The 22,197-nt window shown below is 52.9% G+C and overlaps 4 protein-coding genes across 4 annotated transcripts; 2 read left to right on the forward strand and 2 right to left on the reverse strand.

Moving 5' to 3' along the window:
• Positions 1–8,034: 8,034 nt before the first annotated feature.
• Positions 8,035–9,984, forward strand: ALTATR162_LOCUS11359 (uncharacterized protein; the record flags this gene model as incomplete). The annotated part of the gene is made up of 4 exons (XM_043319001.1): positions 8,035–8,404; positions 8,455–8,587; positions 8,637–8,760; positions 8,818–9,984. 4 exons carry the CDS (start codon positions 8,035–8,037, stop codon positions 9,982–9,984), a joined length of 1,794 nt encoding a protein of 597 aa, XP_043174936.1.
• A 1,392-nt stretch (positions 9,985–11,376) lies between these two features.
• ALTATR162_LOCUS11360 (uncharacterized protein) lies at positions 11,377–13,506 on the forward strand (the record flags this gene model as incomplete). Its single annotated transcript, XM_043319002.1, has 4 exons — positions 11,377–11,399; positions 11,471–11,681; positions 11,730–12,433; positions 12,486–13,506. 4 exons carry the CDS (start codon positions 11,377–11,379, stop codon positions 13,504–13,506), a joined length of 1,959 nt encoding a protein of 652 aa, XP_043174937.1.
• Positions 13,507–16,071: 2,565 nt separating this feature from the next.
• Positions 16,072–17,352, reverse strand: ALTATR162_LOCUS11361 (uncharacterized protein; the record flags this gene model as incomplete). The annotated part of the gene is made up of 1 exon (XM_043319003.1): positions 16,072–17,352. One exon carries the CDS (start codon positions 17,350–17,352, stop codon positions 16,072–16,074), a length of 1,281 nt encoding a protein of 426 aa, XP_043174938.1.
• Positions 17,353–17,916: 564 nt separating this feature from the next.
• On the reverse strand, positions 17,917–21,726 carry ALTATR162_LOCUS11362 (uncharacterized protein; the record flags this gene model as incomplete). Its single annotated transcript, XM_043319004.1, has 4 exons — positions 17,917–18,995; positions 19,447–19,801; positions 19,851–19,902; positions 21,704–21,726. The coding sequence occupies 4 exons, from the start codon at positions 21,724–21,726 to the stop codon at positions 17,917–17,919; spliced, it is 1,509 nt and encodes a 502-aa protein (XP_043174939.1).
• Between the last annotated feature and the right edge of the window lie 471 nt (positions 21,727–22,197).

The raw sequence follows: 22,197 nt of genomic DNA on the forward strand, positions 1-22,197 counted from the left end.
GACAGAAGATTAGAGTCATCATCTCGTTGTGTCTACCAAGTCCACATCTCTGATTTTAGACGAGCTTGACTTTCCACCTACAGGATAATATGGCCTATCATTTAATTCCAACAGTAGAGCCATGCAGACGTCATGCGCACTGCCAGACCGAACATGCAGGTACATATCGTAGACGTGGTGTCACCCAAATACATGTTTACAACATCCATGAGCAAGGTTGCCGCTGGATAATTCCTGCGACATCTGAGAAACGAGCAAGCCTGCGCATGCGCGCCTCGCCGAGGCACGTCTGCAATGCAGACACGCAGGGTAAAGCACATACCAAACATGTCAAAACTTGCAGAGCCGGCCCGCGACGCACGTCAATTACTCGACAGGAGGGATGCATCCGTCCTGGTTTCGGACATGACATCGTCAAGTTTGCAACGTTGAGTGTTTGATCTGCAACATGTGTTCGCAGGAGATTGCAGATGGGGAGTGTGCTGGACTACGATAGTACAAACTTGTGTTTCAGACTTTAGCCTGGCTTGTTTCACGGATCTAGTACGGGAGTTCGGAGTGGGTTGGGGGAAGCATCGGCCGGCTGTATGGAATGATGATGTTGCGATAAGAAGCATAATCGAAGCCAAGGTTATCGGGAAATGTTACATTCCGCGAATGGGAACAAAGTTGCCAATGGCGATGTTGTTTTCCAAAATCACTACGTGTCGTCAATGTCAACAAAGGAGGGCCTTGGGACCCAATGCGTGGATACACATTTCCTGCATGTACGTTTGAGGCAGGACAGTCCCTACGTGTGGGGAAAAGTCGGTGGTCAACATCCGACATTGCCGTCTTTGGTGCGGGGTCAGATGGCATAGACCTAGTATTGGTGTTCGCAGGGCGTGTAGACGTAAATTTACATACGTGCCCGAAAGTAGTACGACGCTATAGCACCTGGTACCGTGGTTCGCATCATGCGAACCCCAGCCACAAGCAGGCGCAAGACTCAAACAAAAATGAACGTGACTGAATGAACTACGACCGTTGACTGCGACAGGATCAAAGCGCGACTTCCCTCGGCCCGCAATGCATGCAGAGATTTTCATAACGGATCAGCCCATCTTCTCCTGCCACCCCAACGTATTCCGGGATGGCTGGTTGAGCACGTTCTTTTCGGTGTATTCGGATAGCGATGGAGAAGCTCGAGGATCTCGCGAGTGGACCAATGTTGACGCGTATCTAGCGTTTAGTGACGCTTTGGCGTGGAGTAGTCTGGGCCTGGGCGTCGTAGCCCGTTGGATTCGGTGCGTAGTCCGTTCGCATAGCCACGGATTAGAGCTTCGGCCAAAAGCAACTCGGCTTGAGTTTTTTTTTTTCATTGCTCGGATACGACAACACTACCTGCTAGTTCGGATTACCTATCAGCATACGCTAGGCGATTCACGGGCTCTGAAGGAATACGGATGTGCTGGAATATGGCGCGATTCTCTCTACCCTCGGGCAGGATCTGTAGAATATCGTCATATTACCGATGCTTCTGAAGTATATTGGCAATGCTTTTAAGCGACTGTGATAATTTATCCAGCCGCCCGCTACCAGTGCCGCGGATAAAAACTCTTTACTTTCTTTAGCGAGATGGACATTGTATCCAGAAGACAGAGTAGATAGCGTGTTTTTAGTAGATAACGCAATAGTGCTTGCACGTGTTATCTGTTCGCCTGTTGCCCGGCGAAAGTGCGCCTTTGGATAAAAATGAGTAGATCTATGGAGTGCCATTACTGGGACCAGCCGTGTGAGTCCGCATAGAGCCGCTTTTCGCAATGGTATACCGGGTCGTTATGCGTCCGTACAGCTGGGTTTGATGGTCAATGCATGAAGGACTCCGCGGTAAGCTGAATGCACCCGTGGGAACCCATCGCTGCCTATGCATAATTGCGCTGAGGCCATTCTTAGAACGTGTGTTCTTTTAGTCAAGTTGTTCTTTGATAGTCTCAATGCGTTTTATAGCGTGGGGCATACTGTAGTGTACCTTGAGTTGTGACGAGACATACTCTCGATGCATGTAGGTATGTCGTGCGGATCAAACGCGGCACTAACGACAAGCGACTCTGCTGCTGCGAGATGGCAACCTGCCTTTGGCCGCCGTTGAGATGCTGCATGGAAGCGGAAGTCGACAGATGTGCCTACCGTCCGCTTCCTGACTCGAGTGACAACTTCAACACGTCGCTGCCGGCATTTTGGACGTACAGTGAGCGTGCGGCGCAACGGGGGAGCACAGCCGCCTACTTCACCCTAGCTCGCCATCAAGCTTTTAGATTGCTTCAACATGCCATTGAAGATCAGAAGCATAAGAATAGAAGAGCGGTGAGGGCTTCGCTTGTGAAAGATGTTTGTTGCCGGCAAAACGGGTAGTCGTCTCAACCGAGCAATGAACCCCTCACTTCGATTGTTCATTGTTGAACTTTGTTGAGCATCGAAGAGCATCTGGAGTGTAATCGAAAAGACGCTAGAGAACGTCGCAACAAGCGAATCGTCCGCAGAGCGTGACGAGGAGTGGGGCCAAAACCAATGGAGCAAGACCGGTGAGCATATCGACTGGCCAATCACAAAGTGATGTGGCACCCCACGAGCTGCAAGGAGCGGTCGTGGCTTACTTACTCCGTCGATACCCCGATAACGGCTCTGCTGTTTCCTGACGTGGCCGGTGGTGATTGGCAGGCGAACGCCTATCCGAACGCTCGAGCGAGGATGCGATGCTGATCAATATGGAAGCAAAGGCTCGAGATCGACCGTCGCGGGAGAATTCGATGTTTCCCAATGTGTTAATGACAGTCGCTTCACACTCGTATACTAGCAAGGGAAGACGTGAGATCTGTCAGTGCAACCGCACGTGAATGCCGTCTTCCAGCAGTTCGATCAGCTACGATCGTGGACGAGGGAGGGGCATGGGCTTGGCTAAGACTACGCAGGGATACCCTATATCACATGCATATGCAAGTGCGGCTTGCTGCATACGCGGCTTTATCCAATCGACGGCTAGATTGTCCCAAGCGTGGCCTCATCGCGGGATTGCCTCACGCTGCAGGAACGCTCGTACAGGTGTTCGAGATCGTCTTTCAACGTGGAAATGTAGAGTATTTTTGTTTTCTCGTTTCCTCATGAGCGATCTTCTTGAACAAGAAATAGATCAGCTTGGTAACTGTTGTAAGACGGGCGTATGGCAACGCCCTCTTCCGAGGATACAGAGCTGTGGTCCGAGTCCAGATTGTGCTTTATTGCCAGTTGGACAGGAATGTACACAGACCCCACTGCGTGGCCACTACACGAGAACACGATGCTCGAGGGAGCTAAGGCTGATACAACAGTAGTCGCCCTTTCCATGATCCTTGTCAGAGGATCGAGAATAGAATGTTCGTATTGTGCTGAGAGGTCGACACCTCTGGGCCCTTGTCTCGATCGGTCAAGGGCTGTATTTACTCTGACACGCTGATGTTGCCATTTCCGACTGCCAGTGTGGTGGTGGTGGTGGTGGTGGTGGTGGTGGTGGTCAGCAAGCAAGAGGTAGAGACAGGCGCGGGCCTTTCTCCACGATCCGCTCCCACATCGCGCCGGCTGCACTGCACGTTTATTTACACATGTGCATATCTGCTAGACACGATAGTCCACGCGGCGAGGGTGTGACTGCGCCTCAGTGAGGAGATAGTGCGCACAGCTCGTTGAATGTAGACTTGCACACGGTAATACGATGCGGGTCGCTTGAGCTTCTGGTCCTACCTTTTACCTCTAATGTGATTCAAACACTAGCAATTGTGCCACCGGACTGTAATGAAGTTCCTGGCCTGGTCTATCGAATGTTGGCTAGGATCGACTGATGATGCGATATGCTCCGACAACCCTCATCTGATACTGTCATTAGTAGTACAGGTGTGTAGGAAGGTTGCTCTCGACCAGACTTCAGACCACATGTTGCAAGATAACATGGGGAGGATTGGCCGTAAGAGCATCAGCGTACGCTCCGCGGCTAGCAGGGGGATCAGATGGATGCGAACAGTTGGTTTGGCGCCTGAGGCGATAACATGAGCAGGACAGGTGCCAACTGTCAAGTGGCTGGCCTGCTTTGAGTCTCAAAGTCGAGGCTGTCACCGTTCGCATGGTTTGAGCAGGGATGAAGACGGATTCTCCCGTGCGCTGCGCTGCGAGTCCCGTGACGTAGTGACATCGCAAGGCGTTGGTCGCTCTGAGGATGGCGGCGAGGGAGGCGTCTTCCATATCGCTGTTTCAGCTGGCTGAAAGGAATGCCCTTGTGGTACTCCACTAGGTGACGGCCAGGATACTGGGTCCAGAGATTCCGACCGCGAGCCACGACGATGAATGTTGAGTCGCACTCATAGTGCGGTAGTGCGGGTGGCTGTTGAGGGCGAAGTAAGAAAGCGTGACCCTAGCTTGGCAAGGCTGTTTATGGCTAGCGTCGCCAGCGCATCTACTCACCGCACCTAGTGGACATCCTATCAAACTCTGCGGCGTCCACATCCAACGTCGAGCCCAAGCCTGTGTTACCGTCGGCACGTTTGTCAATTGCAGTGTGGAGGTCTTTCAGCATCGATAGACGACGACGCCGCCGCCGACATGACATGGTTGTCGCACTCATTCGAGTCTCCACGTTGCACCTGCTTCATATGCTCGCTTCATGTCTTGCGTTTCCAGGCTGGCGAGTGGATAAGCTCATGGGAGTGATAGACGCTGGTCTCAGTCCATACCGTCGACTGCACAGCCAATCATACTTGGTCTGACCAATACCAGACAGGCCAGCCAGCTGGCTTGCACGGCCCACCGTCCGTCTATCCCGCTCGCTCTCGGGCGTATCCCTGCGACAGTTGGATGGCGCCCATTTAGCCTGAGCAGGGAATCTGCACGGAATCAGGGTGTCCAGAGACACTCGGGAAGCTCAATCTCATTTACGTCCTGCCCAAAGCATCAAGTCCCGCCGTGGAAGAGGAAGAAGTGACGAAGATGATGGTCAGCCCGGCGGCGTGCCGCGGCAGTTGAGCCCGTTTCAGAGCGAGCGTGGCTGGCCGGCAGCGCTGCAGTGTCTCTGCTTTTTCGTCTCAGTGAGCACTACCAAGCGTCCCGCTCTGACTCGCAGCAGTGCAAATCATCGCGCCAGCCGGGCCACTCAGCACTGCCAGCCGACTGTGCGTGATATGGACCCAGACGTTTGACCTGGGGCTTTCCGATCGCTTGTTGGTATGCGTTTCTGGACCATGCTCCGCATCAACGCGGTCCGGCGCAGCTTAGTCAAAGCCTGCAGCCACTGCGAGACTGTTCCCTATCAATTCAACGCTGACTAGGTGTATTTGCGCAGCGCGTCAAATATCTCCGGCTACTCTGAATGGCCCCATCTATTCAGCCGTCTTATCCCCATCGGGGGCCTATCCGATGCCTCAGGAAGCGGCACATTGGTGAAAAAAAGTAGGCGCCCGCTAAACTTGGAGCCCACCATCCTTGCCATTCATATCATCGTCACTGTCTAGGAAATGTATCGAGGGGGATGAACAGTAATAGCATTCTGTCCTCACGGTCCCTGACATGTGCCCGTCGTAGTAAGCTTGCAAGACGACCCGTCTGCTGTTGTGTTTCTCAGGCCAGGGTAGTGGCTGGCACAAGAGTCCTACCACATTACGCTCGCTTGCGTGCATAGTGGTCGTCGTGGTATAGCCTCACAGCCCTGTCCCTGTCATCTCGTTCTCCATCCAGCGCCCTTGTCAACCGCACCGTCGGCGGATCAGCCCAGTCAGCATGCTCCAATTTGAAGTCTGTGCACCTTGAGCGAAACGGCCTGCCTTTCACGGGATTGTTGCTCGCGGGTCCAGGCTGGGTGCGCAAGCCGGGCTACCCCCATGCCATCGTGTCCTCTCACACTCCCACCAAGCCCGATGTGAATTTAGATTGTGTGCTCGCGGCGGCTCGTGTGTGTGCAGCGCTGAGTCCCCAGAAGATCTCCACCACCCGTCTCTAGGTACAGTACAGAAGCTGCACCTTGGGCGCACCGGTTTCTGGCTTCACGCGCTGCTGCGGCTTCATCTCGACTGCATCGCCTGGCTCTTGAGCCGCTTCTGCAAACTCGCGCCGGCCCGTTCACGCAGCTACAGCTTGTCTTTACGGAACAACTTGCCAGCGACGCCCATCACGCACTGACAGTGTAGAAGCATTGGACACGCCGTCTGCAAAAGAAGCGGCCACCTCGAACAGACTATCCTGCGGGGCGTGCGTTGCTCGCCTGTCTCGGTCAGTCCTCTTAGCTGCGGCCTGCCTGCTGTCGAGCGCTGCAGAGAATCCTGCAGCACCGCCGTCAAGAACGACTTCCTTCTCCACACGCAAGCAAACCACCAGCGTCGTTGTTGTCCAGCACCCTTCGCGTTCGTTCGTTGAAGAATTTGGTGAGTAAAAGGGTCTACACCACTCTCTTCTTTTCTGTCAACCCAGTCTCGAGTGCTGCCGGACTCGCCGCTTGCGTTTTCCGCGCTCTCGCCTATCTGTCGCCTTGTGGTTGGTCCAGCACTAGCATCAGAGGTCCCATCCCAACCACCTCCGCCTCTAAACCCTCCGCCTCCCCACCGCAGTCTGCGAAGTAGCCTACCTGTTGGCTTTTCTTGTTTACCTCTCATAGACGGCCGCTTGTTTATTACACAGAACGCAATTCATCTTCTTTTGTGTGCACAAGCGAGTACTGACGCGTGTTGCGCGTAGTGTTTTCTTGCAGGTGCAGCGGTTATCAGTATCGATACAGCTCGGCCCGCATTAACGAAGCGCGACGACGTTACGACCCTTCACGACGAGATTGCCCACGCCAACCCTGCAGCACATGTTTCGAGCCCGAACTGCCATATTCAGCTATTCTTCCAGGCCGGCATTTGTCAATTCGTCCCTTTGCGTGTTTTGAAAACCAGCATCAAAAGCATTGTCGACTACCAGCTTTCCTGCTTCACGACTGCAACGACATAACGACTAGCTTTTTGAGAATCCAGCATTGTTTGCAGCGTTTGATTTCATCCTGCAGCTTCACTCGCGCTTTGAGCTTTGCGTCGCGTCTGCCCGCCGGCAAAACACTCTGGTCAGTCCATACATTCATTCACCCTCACCAGCACTGCATTTTCACCCCCATCCAACACCTTTACCTAGACTGTTCCAACTGCACTTTCTAGGCTGGCCTTCTAGTTGGTTTTGCTTGCACACGTGTGTGGCCGCGTCTCGTTGGTTCCCGCTGCAGTCGACCGACCTCACCTTTGAGAAGCAAACAACTAACTTGCGGTGAAGATTATTCGTCCCGTCAACCTTCTGAGGCAATCTATAACATCAGCAAGCTATCTCCAGTCGGATACGTGCGCAGATTCTGCAATCTAGTCTTGTCAGCATCGCCAGCTTGCTCGTCCACAGCAATCCGCTCGGTTATCGAGAGGACTGACTCGAGCATCCTCGCGAAGAGCTTCTCGAAGTTGAACACAAGATACATACACGCGAAAACACGTCAATACCGTAAAGCTGGAGCTCCCATCGATCTCGTCGGTCCACGCCCGCGGCCCCGTTGATACTTGGTACCAATCCCACTACACGCCTAAGCCTGCAGTATCGAACGAGCGTCTACCAGCCCTGCCTCAGATACAATCGCACCCTAGCGCCTCGTCCAACTCCTCTTCACCTCGAGGCGACTCTATCAGCTCTGGATCAGTGGTTGGTGGAAGCACAGGTTCCCATACATCTTACGCAGCGTCGATCAACGGTCAAACCGCGGGGTTCAAGACACCGTCCCCCGAGCAGACTCCTCAGTCTCTCAATCGCGACCCTCAGTCCGTGAACACGCACTCTGTACAGAGCTCACCGTTCGGAACCCAGGACGGATACGGTTTTGCTCCAGGCGGCTACAACAGCATGAACCAGATGCAATCATATGCTGACGTGCATCAACCCCACATGGCTACCGCTACACACGCCCCAGCTTCAGCCCCCCCCTCGGGTCTGTCGCATTACTCGTACCCGCAACAGCAATCTTCAATGATGCAACCTCAACACCAGTACAGCCAAGGCCCGCCTGGATATCCGTATGGATACCCTACCGGAGTCCCCTCGCAAATTCCCGCTTCTTCTTCAATGAACCCTGGAATGGTGCCTTCGACGCTGCAGCTTCCAGGTGAGTTCAGCACCAACCCCGCCATGCAGATGAGACTAACCCCTCTAGCCATGTCGTCAGGTGCATCCGCGTCATCGCTACCCGGTTCGCAGAGCTATCAGTCTCAGACTTTCGATCACACCGGCCAAGTCGCTCCACCAGGAATGAAGCCTCGTGTGACTGCCACACTGTGGGAAGACGAGGGCAGTCTGTGCTTTCAGGTAGAAGCGAAGGGCGTATGCGTTGCTCGCCGTGAGGGTAAGGAAATTCGTCTACGTTGTTGGGGGATGGCAAGCTGACTTTGGTAGACAATCACATGATCAACGGAACGAAGCTTTTGAATGTCGCGGGAATGACGCGTGGTCGTCGAGACGGCATACTGAAGAGCGAAAAGACGCGCCACGTTGTTAAGATTGGTCCAATGCATCTCAAGGGTGTTTGGTAGGTGCTACTACTCTAGATTTTAATGTTGCATACTAACACGAAACAGGATTCCTTTTGAGCGGGCTCTTGAGTTTGCCAACAAGGAGAAAATCACAGAGCAGCTGTATCCTCTGTTCGTTCACGACATTGGAGCACTGCTTTATCACCCCTCGAACCAGACGAGGGCAAGTGTAGGAAGCGCTGCCATGGCTGCTGTTGACCGGAACCGAAGACCTGACCAGATCCAGACACATCAGCGATACCTGTCCGGACCAGCGGCATCGCAACCTCCATCGCTCCATCATCACCACTCCATGAGCAACCCTATTGGTGCTGCTATGTCTCAGCCGCCGCATGCTATCCAGCCGCACCCCTCCTCAGGTCGCCCAGGTATCGACCGAGCTCACACATTCCCCACTCCTCCCACAAGTGCCTCAAGCATCATGGGCATGGGCAACCAAGGTAGCTCCTATGAATGGAACGGTCAGAATGCCCAAGGCGGTCAACCTTTGTCAATTGACACAGGACTGAGCAACACCCGCTCTGTACCAACTACACCTGCAAGCACGCCTCCTGGAGCTGTTCAGCAGGGAATGTCCTACGCTTCCGGTCAGAGTTTCGATGGTTCCAGACCCTTGTACTCAGGACCGCCCTCGCAACCAGGTCAGTACGCGCAGGGACAGCCTATGATGGCATACCGTCAAGATGGCTCCTACCCAAAGACAGAGATGGCACCACCATCCCGCATCAGCGATGTGCCAGATGAGGGTGACGTGAAACCAGCGGATGGCATGATGCCACAGGGCAGTGAACAGGTGGCTCCTCCTCAGGCTGGAAGCGAGGGAGAACACGACCACGACAATGAGTACACACACTCTAGTGCTCCATACAACGGAAACAGAGGTCCGTATGGATACACCTCCAATGGTGCACCTGGGGCCATGCACCCCGATCACGCCCACCTGTCTCCAGAAATGACGGGATCACCTCACCAAAACGGGTCCGGACGAGCCACGCCTCGGACATCAGCCACAGGACAACCCCAGTGGAACTCGGGCTACCCTACGCCGCAGCGTCAGGCACCACCGTCGAGTAACCTCTACAATGTCATGAGTGATCCCCGAGGTGGACCTAACGGCAATGCCGCTCACGATGCTTACCAGGGTCCTGGTGCCGTATCACAGTATCCCACTCAAGGGTATCCTCCTTCAAACGGTGTGAACAACTCTGGCAAACGTGGTCGCGATGACGAAGACCAGGACCCATACCGCCCCGACAGCGTCCAAGGTGATGACATGGGTGGCCTCAAGAGACGCAAGACAATGGAAGGTGGCGCAGTTGGCGGAAACTACGCTGATCCTAACCCCGGCATTCAGCGTGCGCATACCATGACAGCTCAACGTGCCAGACGGTAATCGAAAAGGCTCACGCAATCATTCGGGTGGTCAGCTGCCGGTTCCCACATTAGAAGGCGGTTTGGCCTCCATCTCCAGCGATTTCGCGGCATTGAGCGAGCGGTCTTTTCAGAAGCAACACAACATGGTACCTCGACATTTACCAGCAGGACTCTGCAACCGCAACGCAACGGTTCGAGGCGACCTAAACGCCACCTCGTCCCTCCCTCATATTTCCTTGTGTTTATACTTCCTTCCCATTTTGTCTCTTGTCTACATTTCAACACGTTTCGGCATTCACGACTTTTACGACCATTTGTTTCGTGGAACTACTGTTCCTTTACACCATGTCCTGGGCTTTGAGTCTCATGATATATGACTTTTGCATGCGGCACGAGCACGTGCAAGTCTTGTACATTCTACAGTCACGTCCTTTACCTTTTTGAAGCTTGAGAGAGTGCGGGAAGGAAGCTCTTCGGTGTCGGTCGTCCTGCCACCTCAATAATCCTCTCGCTCGACATGCGCCAACCCAACCACCGTTAATACCGGACATATATACGTGGCAGTGCGATCGACGACGTGAGCGACACTACTCCAGTACTCTCTCTAGCTTCGAAATCAACGGCACGCCATGTTTGACGAAAATGCAGGCGTACACGATGGGATGTTCACGCAATGATGATGTTGATCTTGGTGGACATGTCCAAGAGCGGACATGTCGCCCTGTTGGTGTTGTTGTTGTTTTTTATTTATCTAGGTGGTGCGTTTGGCCTGAATAGCATGCGGACATCCGTCGAGCCACTTTGAGCTTTTTGGGAGACGGGATGGCTTTAGTGTCTATCTTCCGTGGGACGAGCCGGCGACATGGACCTTATGACGTTAATGAGGGAATCAAAAGCTCTTTTTCCACTGATGCACTGTGCGATTGATGTTTGAATGTGATGTGTTGTGTGAGGCTTTTTCAAGTAGACACTAAGGACTGGCTCTAGCGACGAGTGAGGTGGCAATGGACACCGCTTCAACAACTGGGGACCCATGGAAGGCCTTGGGCATTGGAGATGGATGGATGGATGGATGTTAGCGCAAAGATGAAAAGCAACTGCGCGTCAAGAGAATGATAAGGTTGTCAATACATGCGAGCAGTTCATGTCACGGAGTTGGGTACCTGTGAAGCGATGGCAGCCTAACACAGGGGAGAGAGGTGAACGTGCGTACGTAATCCGGGATCAGGATGCGACCTGCCCCTCGAGGTGTCCGTCTTGGCGGAGCCCCACGTCGTCATCGGGTAAGCAAAACAAGAGGCACGAAGTGATCGAACGCGCAACCCAGAACGAGGCGGAGCCAGGCAGTCACTTTGCCGCCCAGTATATCCTTTTCTTCCGCATCTGACTTCTGTTCACCTGCATCGCCAACATGAACATCATCAAGCTGCAAAAGTACGTGGTCGCGAGCTCCCTTTCGTAGCATCCGTTGGGTTCCACTGTAGCTAACAAGGCATTGCGCACAGGAAATACCCCCAGTTCGAGCAGGGCGAGATCTTTGGCCTGCAAGATGCCTTCCGGAAGCTCGACATTGACGACAAGGGCTACCTCGACGAGGGAGCAGTCATCAAGGCCGCGCAACAGTCGGAGCACCAGCCGTACGACGTCGTGCGACAAGCTCTAAAAGAGGTGGAACTAGATAGTTCGAGGAGAGTAGAGCTCGACGACTATGTAGATGTACGGATTGCAGTGCACTATGCGACGTTTAGAAGCTAACCGCCACAGCTCATCTCCAAGCTGCGCGACTCGTCTCCTGCCCAACAGCGCATGTCAACCGGCCCAACCCGACCGCGAGCTGGCACAGCTTCAAGCGTCAACTCGCCCTCCAACCCTGGACACGCCTCCAAAGGTAGCGTCGGTGGTGGCAGGATCCAAGTTCAGGGCTCTTCCGCAAACGTCACCCACACCATCAACGAAGATGAGCGAACCGAGTTCACGCGCCACATCAACGCCGTCCTTGCTGGCGACGCAGATATCGGCGACCGCCTGCCCTTCCCAACCGACACCTTCGAGATGTTCGACGCCTGCAAGGACGGCTTGGTCTTGTCCAAGCTCATCAACGACAGCGTACCGGACACCATTGATGAACGTGTGCTGAACAAGCCGGGCAAGAAGATCAAGTCGCTGAACAACTTCCACTTCACTGAGAACAACAACATCGTCATTGAGTCGGCCAAGGGTATCGGATGCTCCGTCGTGAACATTGGCAGTGGAGACATTATTGAAGTGCGCGAGCACTTGATTCTGGGTCTGATCTGGCAAATCATCCGGAGAGGTCTGCTGGGAAAGATTGACATTAAGCTACATCCTGAGTTGTACAGGCTATTGGACGAAGATGAGACATTGGAGCAATTCCTGCGTCTGCCACCGGAGCAGATCTTGCTGAGATGGTTCAACTACCACCTGAAGAACGCCAAATGGCACAGGACGTACGTGGAAAAGGACATATTTTCAGCGTATCGACATGGCTAATTTTTTCAGTGTTTCCAACTTCTCAACCGACGTCAAGGACGGCGAGAACTACACCGTTCTCCTCAACCAGCTAGCCCCCGAAACCTGCTCTCGCTCGCCGCTCCAGCAAACCGACCTCCTCCAGCGCGCTGAGATGGTTCTGCAGAACGCCGATGCCCTCGACTGCCGCAAGTTCCTCACACCCAAATCTCTGGTGGCTGGAAACCCGAAGCTCAACCTGGCTTTTGTTGCCAACCTCTTCAACACACACCCCTGCCTCGACCCCATCACCGAAGAGGAGAAGGCTGAGATCGATGACTTTGATGCAGCAGGAGAGCGCGAGGCTCGTGTCTTCACTCTGTGGCTCAACTCTCTTGACGTCAAGCCGGTCGTACAATCTTTCTACGAAGACCTCAAGGACGGCACAGTTATCCTGCAAGCATACGACAAGGTCATCCCAGGTAGCGTAAACTGGCGACACGTGAACAAGCCACGCGAAGGCCAGGAGCTGATGCGCTTCAAGGCCTTGGAGAACACCAACTATGCCGTCGAGCTCGGCAAACAGGTCCAGTTCTCGCTACCAGGTATCCAAGGTGCTGATATCACCGATGGCCAGCGCACACTGACTCTCGGCCTGGTATGGCAGCTGATGCGCAAGGACATTGTTTCTACCCTCAACGGCCTTGCTCAACGCCTCGGCAAGCGCGAGATCTCTGACGCGGATATGATCAAGTGGGCCAACGACATGGCGCGCAAGGGCGGCAAGGGAAGCCAAGTCCGCTCCTTCAAGGACTCTTCTCTCGCCAACGCCGTCTTCCTGCTCGATGTCCTGGCCGGCATGAAGCCCGCATACGTTGACTACGACCTCGTAAACCAGGGCCGCAACGACGACGAATGCTACCAGAACGCCAAGTTGGCCATCAGTATTGCGCGAAAGATGGGCGCTACCATCTGGCTTGTACCTGACGATATTGTTGCCGTACAGAGCAGGCTTATCACTTCTTTCATTGGTAGCCTGATGAGCACGCATGAGAAGATGGGTGGACAGTAAGCCGTTGGAATCATTTCCGATTGTGCGTAGTTTGGAACGAGTAGATGATGTTATGCCCTATGGGTGAAGCGTGCGAGCGTTTTTGAAAATAGTTTATCACTGATTGAATTGAAAAACTTCATCCTTGTCAGTGCTTAGAATTGTTCGTTATGAGTTTGGTGTTGGCCACAGTGCGCGGGTGGGCTTTCCTTGTATGTGCACTCACAACGTGGACGACTCGTCGCTAACGCTGATCCCTTCTCAGATGGTAACTCACACAAGTTGTTGTTGCGACCACGGCGTCGACAAGGTGTTCGTTCTTTTGCGGTAACGCCAGACTGAAGAGGCGCGCTGATGACCATGGCAAACTCCGAAACGGGAGCCACTTCCAATCCCGCAACAATGAGTGCTGGTGGGCTAGATGATAGCCCATGGCACGGCACTGAGGCTATGACCCTCAAGCCATAATCAGTGACCTAGGAAGCTCTCAAGTAACTGGCACAGGTGACAGGAAACAAGACAGCCCAAGCACCCATAAGACACTGGCTGGGCCGCGCAATGTGCAAACGACCGGCCCCACAGGCCTCCTATCTGATGTCGATACTAACTCTACTGAGGTACCTTTATGACGCTTGTTGACATCGGACGCTACGTAAAGACAACAGGGAAGATACCGACTGACGGTTTCTTGTCGCCGATTACGACAGGTTTCGATAACGAGCGCGCATTAGGCTCACACTTGAGTGAAATTATCAATCATGAGCACTTCGGTGGCGTATGGCAAGGCACTTGTGATCAGTTTCATTCTTCCATGAATGAGGAAGTCCTCGTCGAGGCCATCGCTAGCAACATTGGTCTTATTTACCTGAACAGCCAGACCGCTGGTACCGATGTTGCAAAGTATATTGACAGACTGCGAGACTGCGTTTCAATGCAACCTTTGTGTTATGTGCGCCCCTTGAGTGACACTAACAGCGGCACGATGTTGCCTGATCACTATGACCAAGTACTAGATATCGCCGAGCGCTCTTGTGGGCGGGATATGTTACTCACCACTGGAGCATACAACATCGATTGTATAGCTGGCAATGAAGAAGAATCTCAGATGGTGGGTTCCCAAAAACGACACTGCCTGGTCTCTTGATGATAGCAAGAAAGAGATATGTCATCACGTCTAGACAATAGCCAACGCATTCTCGGGGAGCTGAGCGAAGTGTCTTCACCCCTGGCTCGCAGCTGGCCAAGCTCGCATACGCCACTATCGAAGCCGAAGCATTGGTCTAGCACCCCCAATGCAGTACGTCGGATATGAATTGAATGCCACGACACAGTGTAAAGGCCACGAAAACCGAAACTCGGCTAATCGGATCAGTTTGCTTGTGAGTAAAGTATGTGAGTTCCAATGGCTTGTTCGGTACAGCCTTAAGTTCTACGTGATCTGCTTGTTCACAGATAAGCCAATGGGACAGCCCTGCGAGGTCGTTCTCAGTCGCTATCTACACGCATATACCGTGAATGGAGGCCTCGATTCTCAAACAACAATGGGCCGAATAAAAATACTGACCCCCTGGCGAATGCCAGAACTGAAGCGAAGCGGCGTCGCGCAATTCATGAATCTAATTTCAAGAGGAAGACTCTCTGAAAAGAGAATAGCTTGACGCAACTCCAGCAGAACAATACCGGTATCAAGAGCTTGTTCGACCAAGCTAGAGCAGCCATCGACCACATTGGGGATGATGGCGGCGAACTCGACGTTGAAGAGGATTCTAGGGTTAAGCTGAGAAGGAGTAAAGTGACACAAAGACGTGAAGTGAGATTTGATCCCTTCTACATATATAGGTAGAATGTGGCCGTGATGTCTATTGCATTTTATTGTTCCTGAGTAGGTAAAGGGCGAAAAAGGAGAACGTAGGTTGGCTCTCATGACGTCTAAAAGGACGCAGTTATATCTAATATTCTTTCCCCCCATTTTTCTGATGGGAGTGCTGACTGTGGAAGGTGTATACGAGGTTGAAAGTCGAGAAAGTATGGATTTTGATACTCGCGTGCGGAAGAGATATGCACACGGACACTTACTCCGCCGTGAGATTCACAGTTCTTCAGAATTTAGTGGCATCTGATGCGGTCTTCAAAGGAAAGTAGAGCAGAGACTGATTCTTCTGGAGAGGGAGCAAAGGACGTAAGCCATAATTTGGGTGATTCTAGGCGAATGCTATAGCTTTTGGGTCGCAGGCATCGTCACGACCTGTAAACAATGAATGCGAAATCCGAAGGCGAAAAAAGGGTCCTCGGTATATGTCCGGTGACTTTAGAGAGAAGAGGGCCATGGAGGTTTCCGTGAAGATTCTAGAGAAGCCGATGTTTCTTGGTATATGAAAAAGAGCGCAAGGTGCGAAGCGTTGGCTACCTTTTATATTTGTTACGTCGCAGAGGATGAGGCGGGAGGCAATTAAAAACGATGACATGGCTTTGGAGACTTCGGATTGTGGGAAAGTATGCCACAAGCAGAGACAAAACTATATTCAATATTGACATCGGATATGAACGCAGGAGAGGGTTTACATCTCGCGCATCCTCATTGTCTCATTACGTTCTCATACCCCCGCTTCTCATGCTTACTCCCTCCGTCCCACCACTCTTGTCCCATCCATCTGCCTTCCTCCGTCCCAGCGCCCTCCGAAGTATCCATTCTTTCGCTGTAACCGGCTCCTCCACATCCTCCGCCCCACCTTCTACCAAACTCCTCAACACGACATCGTCCTCAGGTCGACAAAAGTATACAAGACTGTACCTGGTAACACTGCCCTGTTCGCCTGGCGGAGCAACAACACGATGTATATTACTCCTCAACGTCCCGTTCGAGAACTTGACAAGCGCATCTCCAAGGTTAACGATACAGTGTCCGGGTAAAGGACGTACATACGTCCACCCATCTTCACACAGCTTCTTCTCGACGTCTGTAGGCGGTGGAGATGTGGACGTCGGTGCAAGAGGTAATGTATGTTCTGGCAATCTGACCTGCAGGCCACCCAAACGATTGAACAGAACGGTTACACTGCCAAAGTCTGTGTGTTCACCTAGCGCCACACCCTTGAGCGATTGTTCCTGCGGTGGCGCCTTGACGAAGCGGATTTGGTCCCCTGATGCAGCGTTCAAGCGGTGGATCGCGGGTAGATCGCCCGCTTCGCGCACGTCCTGTTTCAAGGGCAGGCGGGAAGAAAGTAACGAGGCGATGAGCATGCAAATTGCATGTGAAGAGGTGATGTAAGATTTGTACAGGCCGCGGTGTGGGTTTAGAACGGCTGGAGAAGGAAGAGGTTTGCTGATACCAAGGATATCGTCTTTGGAGATCTGGAGGTGGCATGTCAGCAATTGAAGAGTCTTCGAGATGGAGATGGGAAAGTAAGAAGAGGCAAAACGTACATTGTAGAACTCATTCCTATCTTTCGTCCCTTGCTTGTCAACGATGCCTTCGCCGTATCCCTTGTAACCAAAGTAACTGCCCTGGTCTTTAAAGTCGTATTTGAACTTCTCTGTGACATCTAGATCGTAGAAGTCTTGCATCACATTGAACAGCTTGTCCACATCTTCAAGTAACGCATTGCCATCGACGATAGACGAATGGCTTGCATTGCTGTTGTTATTATTGTTATCATCGACGCGCGTGTCAGAGGTGCGTACGTCGAGGTAGAAGAAACCTAGCTCGCAACAAGCCTGCCAGCACCTGTTTTGTTCTTCGTCGTCGTGCTCAAGGAGCTTTTGGAGAGAAATACGCAGTAAAGGCGCGGTGGGTACGTTGTCGGGAAATGTTGGGAGATCGGGAAATGACTCGCGCTGTGGGGATGGAGAGTGGTCTGAGTGAGGCATGGTTAGCAATGGTCAGTTGTCTCAGTTCGCGAAGTTCATCGCGTGGGAGCGCAGGGTACGCACGTCGTTCGCATACAGTGGGGCGGTTATAGCTGTTGGTGTTAAGATGTCGATGTGGAGAGTCGCGTGGAGAACGCGGGGTAGCCTCGGATAGCTAGACGATGCAAGATCGTGCGACCAAACACACGGGTGGAAGAGGATTGATCACAACAAGGCAAGGATGAGACAACATGTACACCAGATAGCATGAGGGAAGTATTAAAGGAGACGCAATTCATTAACTATCCACAGATGTAGCTCCGATATTTCCACCACCCAAGCAAGCAGACATGAACGCGCCTCAAACACCGAGAGCGATGGACGCCGATCGATGCCAGAGTGCGCCATACTACCAGTCAAGTGACGATGCAAAAGTTATGAACACAATTTATAAAAGGTGGCCGTGAGCAAGCAAACGCCTAAGAGAATTGATTATTAAACGTTTGAATGAGACCTGAGTAATGTTAGATGATGAGCGATGATGAGTGTTAGTGGTGATGATGACTTACCATTGACTGGATGTTTCTACAACCTGGATCCGTGGACAACCTTGTAGTCAACAGCCATCTCCAAACCATCGTCATCGATGACGAGGATGCGGACGCTGCCACGGCCGTTGTCGAAAGACTCTGTCAGGCGGGAGATAAGACCGCTCTGGTCAAGGACGGGAAGACCCTGCTTGACATCACCAGACTCAGTCATGGCAACAACGCGACCGTCCTCACGGATGTCGAGAACACGGTACTGCTTGAAGACAGGACCAAGCATGTTCTGGACAACGACGGAGGGAGCCGGGTTGGAGATGAAAGAGGACTCCTCATGGAGCTGCTTGGTGAACAGGTCAACACCGAGGTAACGGTGCTGGCCAGTCTGGGAGGAGGTGGTGATGCGGATGACCTGGCAAGGGCGGCCTTGGAGGATCAGGAGATCGCCAATGCGGATGTGGTGGCAAGGGATGGTGATAGTCTTGGAGGAAGCCATCTTGCGGACTGGACGAGCAGAAGCTTGTACACGTGCGATAGAAGCTGAGACGGGAGCAGGAGCAGGGGCAGGGGCAGCAGCAGAGACTGTGGACCTGGGAGGAGAGGGGTTGGAGTGGACGCGAACGACCCTTTCAACAGGAGCTCCGGATTGGACGGGGCGGCTAGGGGCAACAGAAGGAGTAGCTGAAGTGTACTTCTCCTTGACAATTACCTCTTCACGGTCGTCGTCGTACTTGGCACCGGGGAAAGAGTGCTCGTGAGAGTGGTGGTGGCGGTGAGGGTGGATAGGGTGTTGGATGCGGTCGGCAACCTTGTGAGCGGCGTGAGAGATTCCTTGACGAAGCGAGTGGTATTGGCCCTCGTTGTCGTAATATCCCATATCACGCTTGAACTTCTTGGGGGGTGCGGTAGTGGAACGAGCAGATGTTTCTACTCGAACCTCAGATGGCTGGTGACTAGCAACACTCTCGACGTGCTTGCTGCTAGGGAAGGTGTCGTGCTTGGTGGTGTAAGTCTCCTTAGAGTAGCTTGCACCGGCGACGATAGGACGGGTACGTTCACGGATCTGACGTTCAGTAACGTCGATTTGAGATGGAGCGTAGTCGGTGGCAGGGCCGTGGACTGTATTGAAGTGGCTATCGTAGGTTCTGTCCTGAACCTCGACGTGGGAGTGTGTAGAGGTAGGAGGTTGGGGGTGAGGTTGGTAGCTGAAGGAAGAAAGGAAGGTCAGCTTTAGTTGGGCAAGGAAGAGCTTAGAGGAGGTGAGAGAAAAGTGGAGACTGCATGTCGCTAGGACAACAACAGATGAAAGGGGTTAGCGGCTAGCGCGTGGCTGGGTGCCGCTAAAGTCAGGGGGTTGGTCTGTTGTGCTGATCCGTGCGAAGATGCGCTGGCAAAACAATGGATCGGACTTACCGGTCGTGGGATCGCTCAAACTCTACGCGGTCAGTACGATGAACGTGCTGAGAGTGAGGCTGGGGCTGCTGAGACTGTTGAGGCTGCTGCTGGGGCGACTGAAACTGCTGCTGAGGTTGTCTGTAGCGAGTTTGCTCGTGGATATGTAGCTCCTCACGGTGCTGGGGAGGCTGTTGAGCGTGGAATTGCTGAGGCTGGGGAGCCTGCTGGAACTGCTGCTGGGGTGGCTGGGGACGACGAAGACGCTCTTCTTCGTAGATATGGACCTCTTCCTTGACGTGTGTGTCGTGGTGTTGGTGCTGCTGCTGTTGGTGCTGCTGCTGCTGCTGGGGAGCCGGAGGAGGAGGTAGGACGGTAGCGGAGAAGGATTCGTGGATTTCTTCGTGACCTTCCCGTCCGTGTGAAGCCTGTTGCTCAAACTGTGCTTCCTGTTCTTCTACCTTGACGCTGGTAGTTTCCTTTAATTCCGCGTTCCGATACGCAGACGGGAAGACACTGAAGGGGATCGGAACCTGCTCGGATTAGCATAATTGCTTATACACTGGCAGTGAAAGAGCATACTCGTGCTTCAAAATCCAGTTTGCCGGAGTCGGGTCGCTCTTTCTCGAAAACCCTTCGAACCGTTCGAAAACAATTCGAAAGGAATCAAGAAAGAACTTCTTGGCTCCTTTGAGGGTCTCACTTGGAGATTTGAAGTGATTAAAGATCTACTGAAGAGTCGCCAGCTTTCTGGTGTTGACGTGCAGCAGCTTGAAGATGCGTAATTGGATGCAGTAGCGGGGTGTAGGTGGAGGAGAGATGGAGTCAGGATGGCCGAGGAGGGGATCAAGTAGATTGGCGGTCAGTCGGATCACTGTTGTGTCGGCGTCTCGATGATCGCAGGGTTGTGGAGGCTGGGAAGCTTTGGCAGAGCTGTCCAGGAGTAGCCTAGTCTTGTTGACACGGCGCACTAGCGCGTATCAGCTCCCCCTTTTCTGCCTGTGCCATGGACCGATTGACCCCAGACAGCACATCGCATCCTGGCGCTTCTCGCACCGAGGTAATTTCGGACGCGCAATTCACCTCAGCACGGCTGTTGACCGGGCAATGGGCATCAATTGGTGTCGCAATCCATAGTCAAATCGCATTGGAGCTCCACAGAGCTGCCGGGAGCTTCCCCGACCTTGCTGCAGCTCCACGAACGTGTCCATTGGAAGTGGGCTGATCCCAACTTGCGTGGTATAATGCAATTGGGGCCCGACAGCCTGCCCATGCATCATGCGGCAGCTCCTACGTGAACAGAGGCATTTTCAGCTGAGCTTATCCATGTCGCGCGCGGCCAGCTGTTGATAGCTCCAAGCCTTTCCCCAGCCTCCTAATTTTAGTCGCGTAGTCTCGAGTCGTCATTGGCCAGAGCTCCTGGATGCCGCAGCCTGAAAAGCATAGCTGCAGCATGGGCCGGCGACGATCACGGCTCCGCCGGACTATCACGTGCAAGACTGTCATCGATCGCGTTCCAGGCGATGGCCATCGACGCCGACTGGGCGAGTTATCCGGTCGCTTGCAAACTCGACGCATGTGAACCGTGGTTCTCAACGGCGGTCCGCATCGTCGTCCCCACGGACAGCGCCCGCGTCTGACATGCAGCACCTGCCGCAGTGACGGTTTCGTGATTGTGGAGAACTCGATGATTGGTGTGCTACAAGGACTATGTGGTCTGTCAGTTTCATCCAACTGTTCTCTGCTCTTGTTCGCACTGATGGTTCACTGAGCGTATAACCAGACCGGGATTGTATTTCTGACAGATACAATCCTCCACCAGCAAGATCCGACTTTTTCTTCAATAATGCGCCGTCTGCCAGATCCTCCAACACCATACTGATCGTAACTCAAAGGAACTAGAGAACGGAAAACGAAGACAGGAAGCCCACAGTCAGTTAGTTAGGATAGGGTGTGGTACGCATACTTGAGTGACGTTTGCGATCCCGACCAGCTCATCTAGCCCCAGTGACAATGTGCAATGTGCCTTACAGGAAGAGCTGGGAGGCCAGACGTGGATTTGGGTGTTGGTTGGCCCAAGAGAGGGTTAATGGCATATTTTGTGGTTGCCGTTCACTTCTTCTCTCGCTGTTGTTGCATTGCATCCTGGCTACCAGTATAAGAAAGCACGACTACAGGATCATGAGGAAGCTACCTTCCACCACCTCTTGACTCTGTACTAGCATCCTATCCTGATGGTTTTCATTGCACGTATGTCAGTTTCTTATTCGTATACGCTTTTCTACTGTCTTCCCAAGGCTCTCTGCAATCGTCATTTCCCTCGTGGATCAGGTAGGCTATGGCACAAGAACCAGGCTTCCACCATGCTCCCGGACACGAAGGAATAATTACAAATTACGTTCTCAGACTGAGTCGTAATGATGTTGATTTCTTACTCTAGTTTGGCAATACTCTTCATTATGGCATCCCAGACGGTGACGTGGGTGTATTGATGGCTACACGCGACATGTACGGGCCGTTTAATATATGCCGACATAAGTGAAGAGCCAATGCTCGCCCTTACATTTGTGGGGAGGAGGATCGCATTCTTGCAAATACAGTATTCCATAGACCTTCTAATTGTCTTTCAATAAACTGGACATACATCGCCTTAGGACATAGGAACTGTCAGTCAGGAAGCGCTTCTTTTTCTTCAAAAGGGGAGCTCACTCAACAGAGACCGGTAGGTGTGCATTGTTAGTAAAATCGTAGCAGAGCAAGTAAAGAGGAGGTTGTCGTGGTCTACATGACTCTAGAAGAGCCAGCAATGTTCCTTCCATTCCAGGTATTCTCCAAGCACGTCTAGATCAACAACATCACTCATCGAGGAAACTACGACGACAAATTTGGCCCGAAGACTTGACCTTTTCTCTTCTCTCAGTCCCCCATT

Source organism: Alternaria atra (assembly GCF_907166805.1).
Source record: "Alternaria atra isolate CS162 genome assembly, contig: 35, whole genome shotgun sequence".
Classification (NCBI taxonomy): domain Eukaryota; kingdom Fungi; phylum Ascomycota; class Dothideomycetes; order Pleosporales; family Pleosporaceae; genus Alternaria; species Alternaria atra.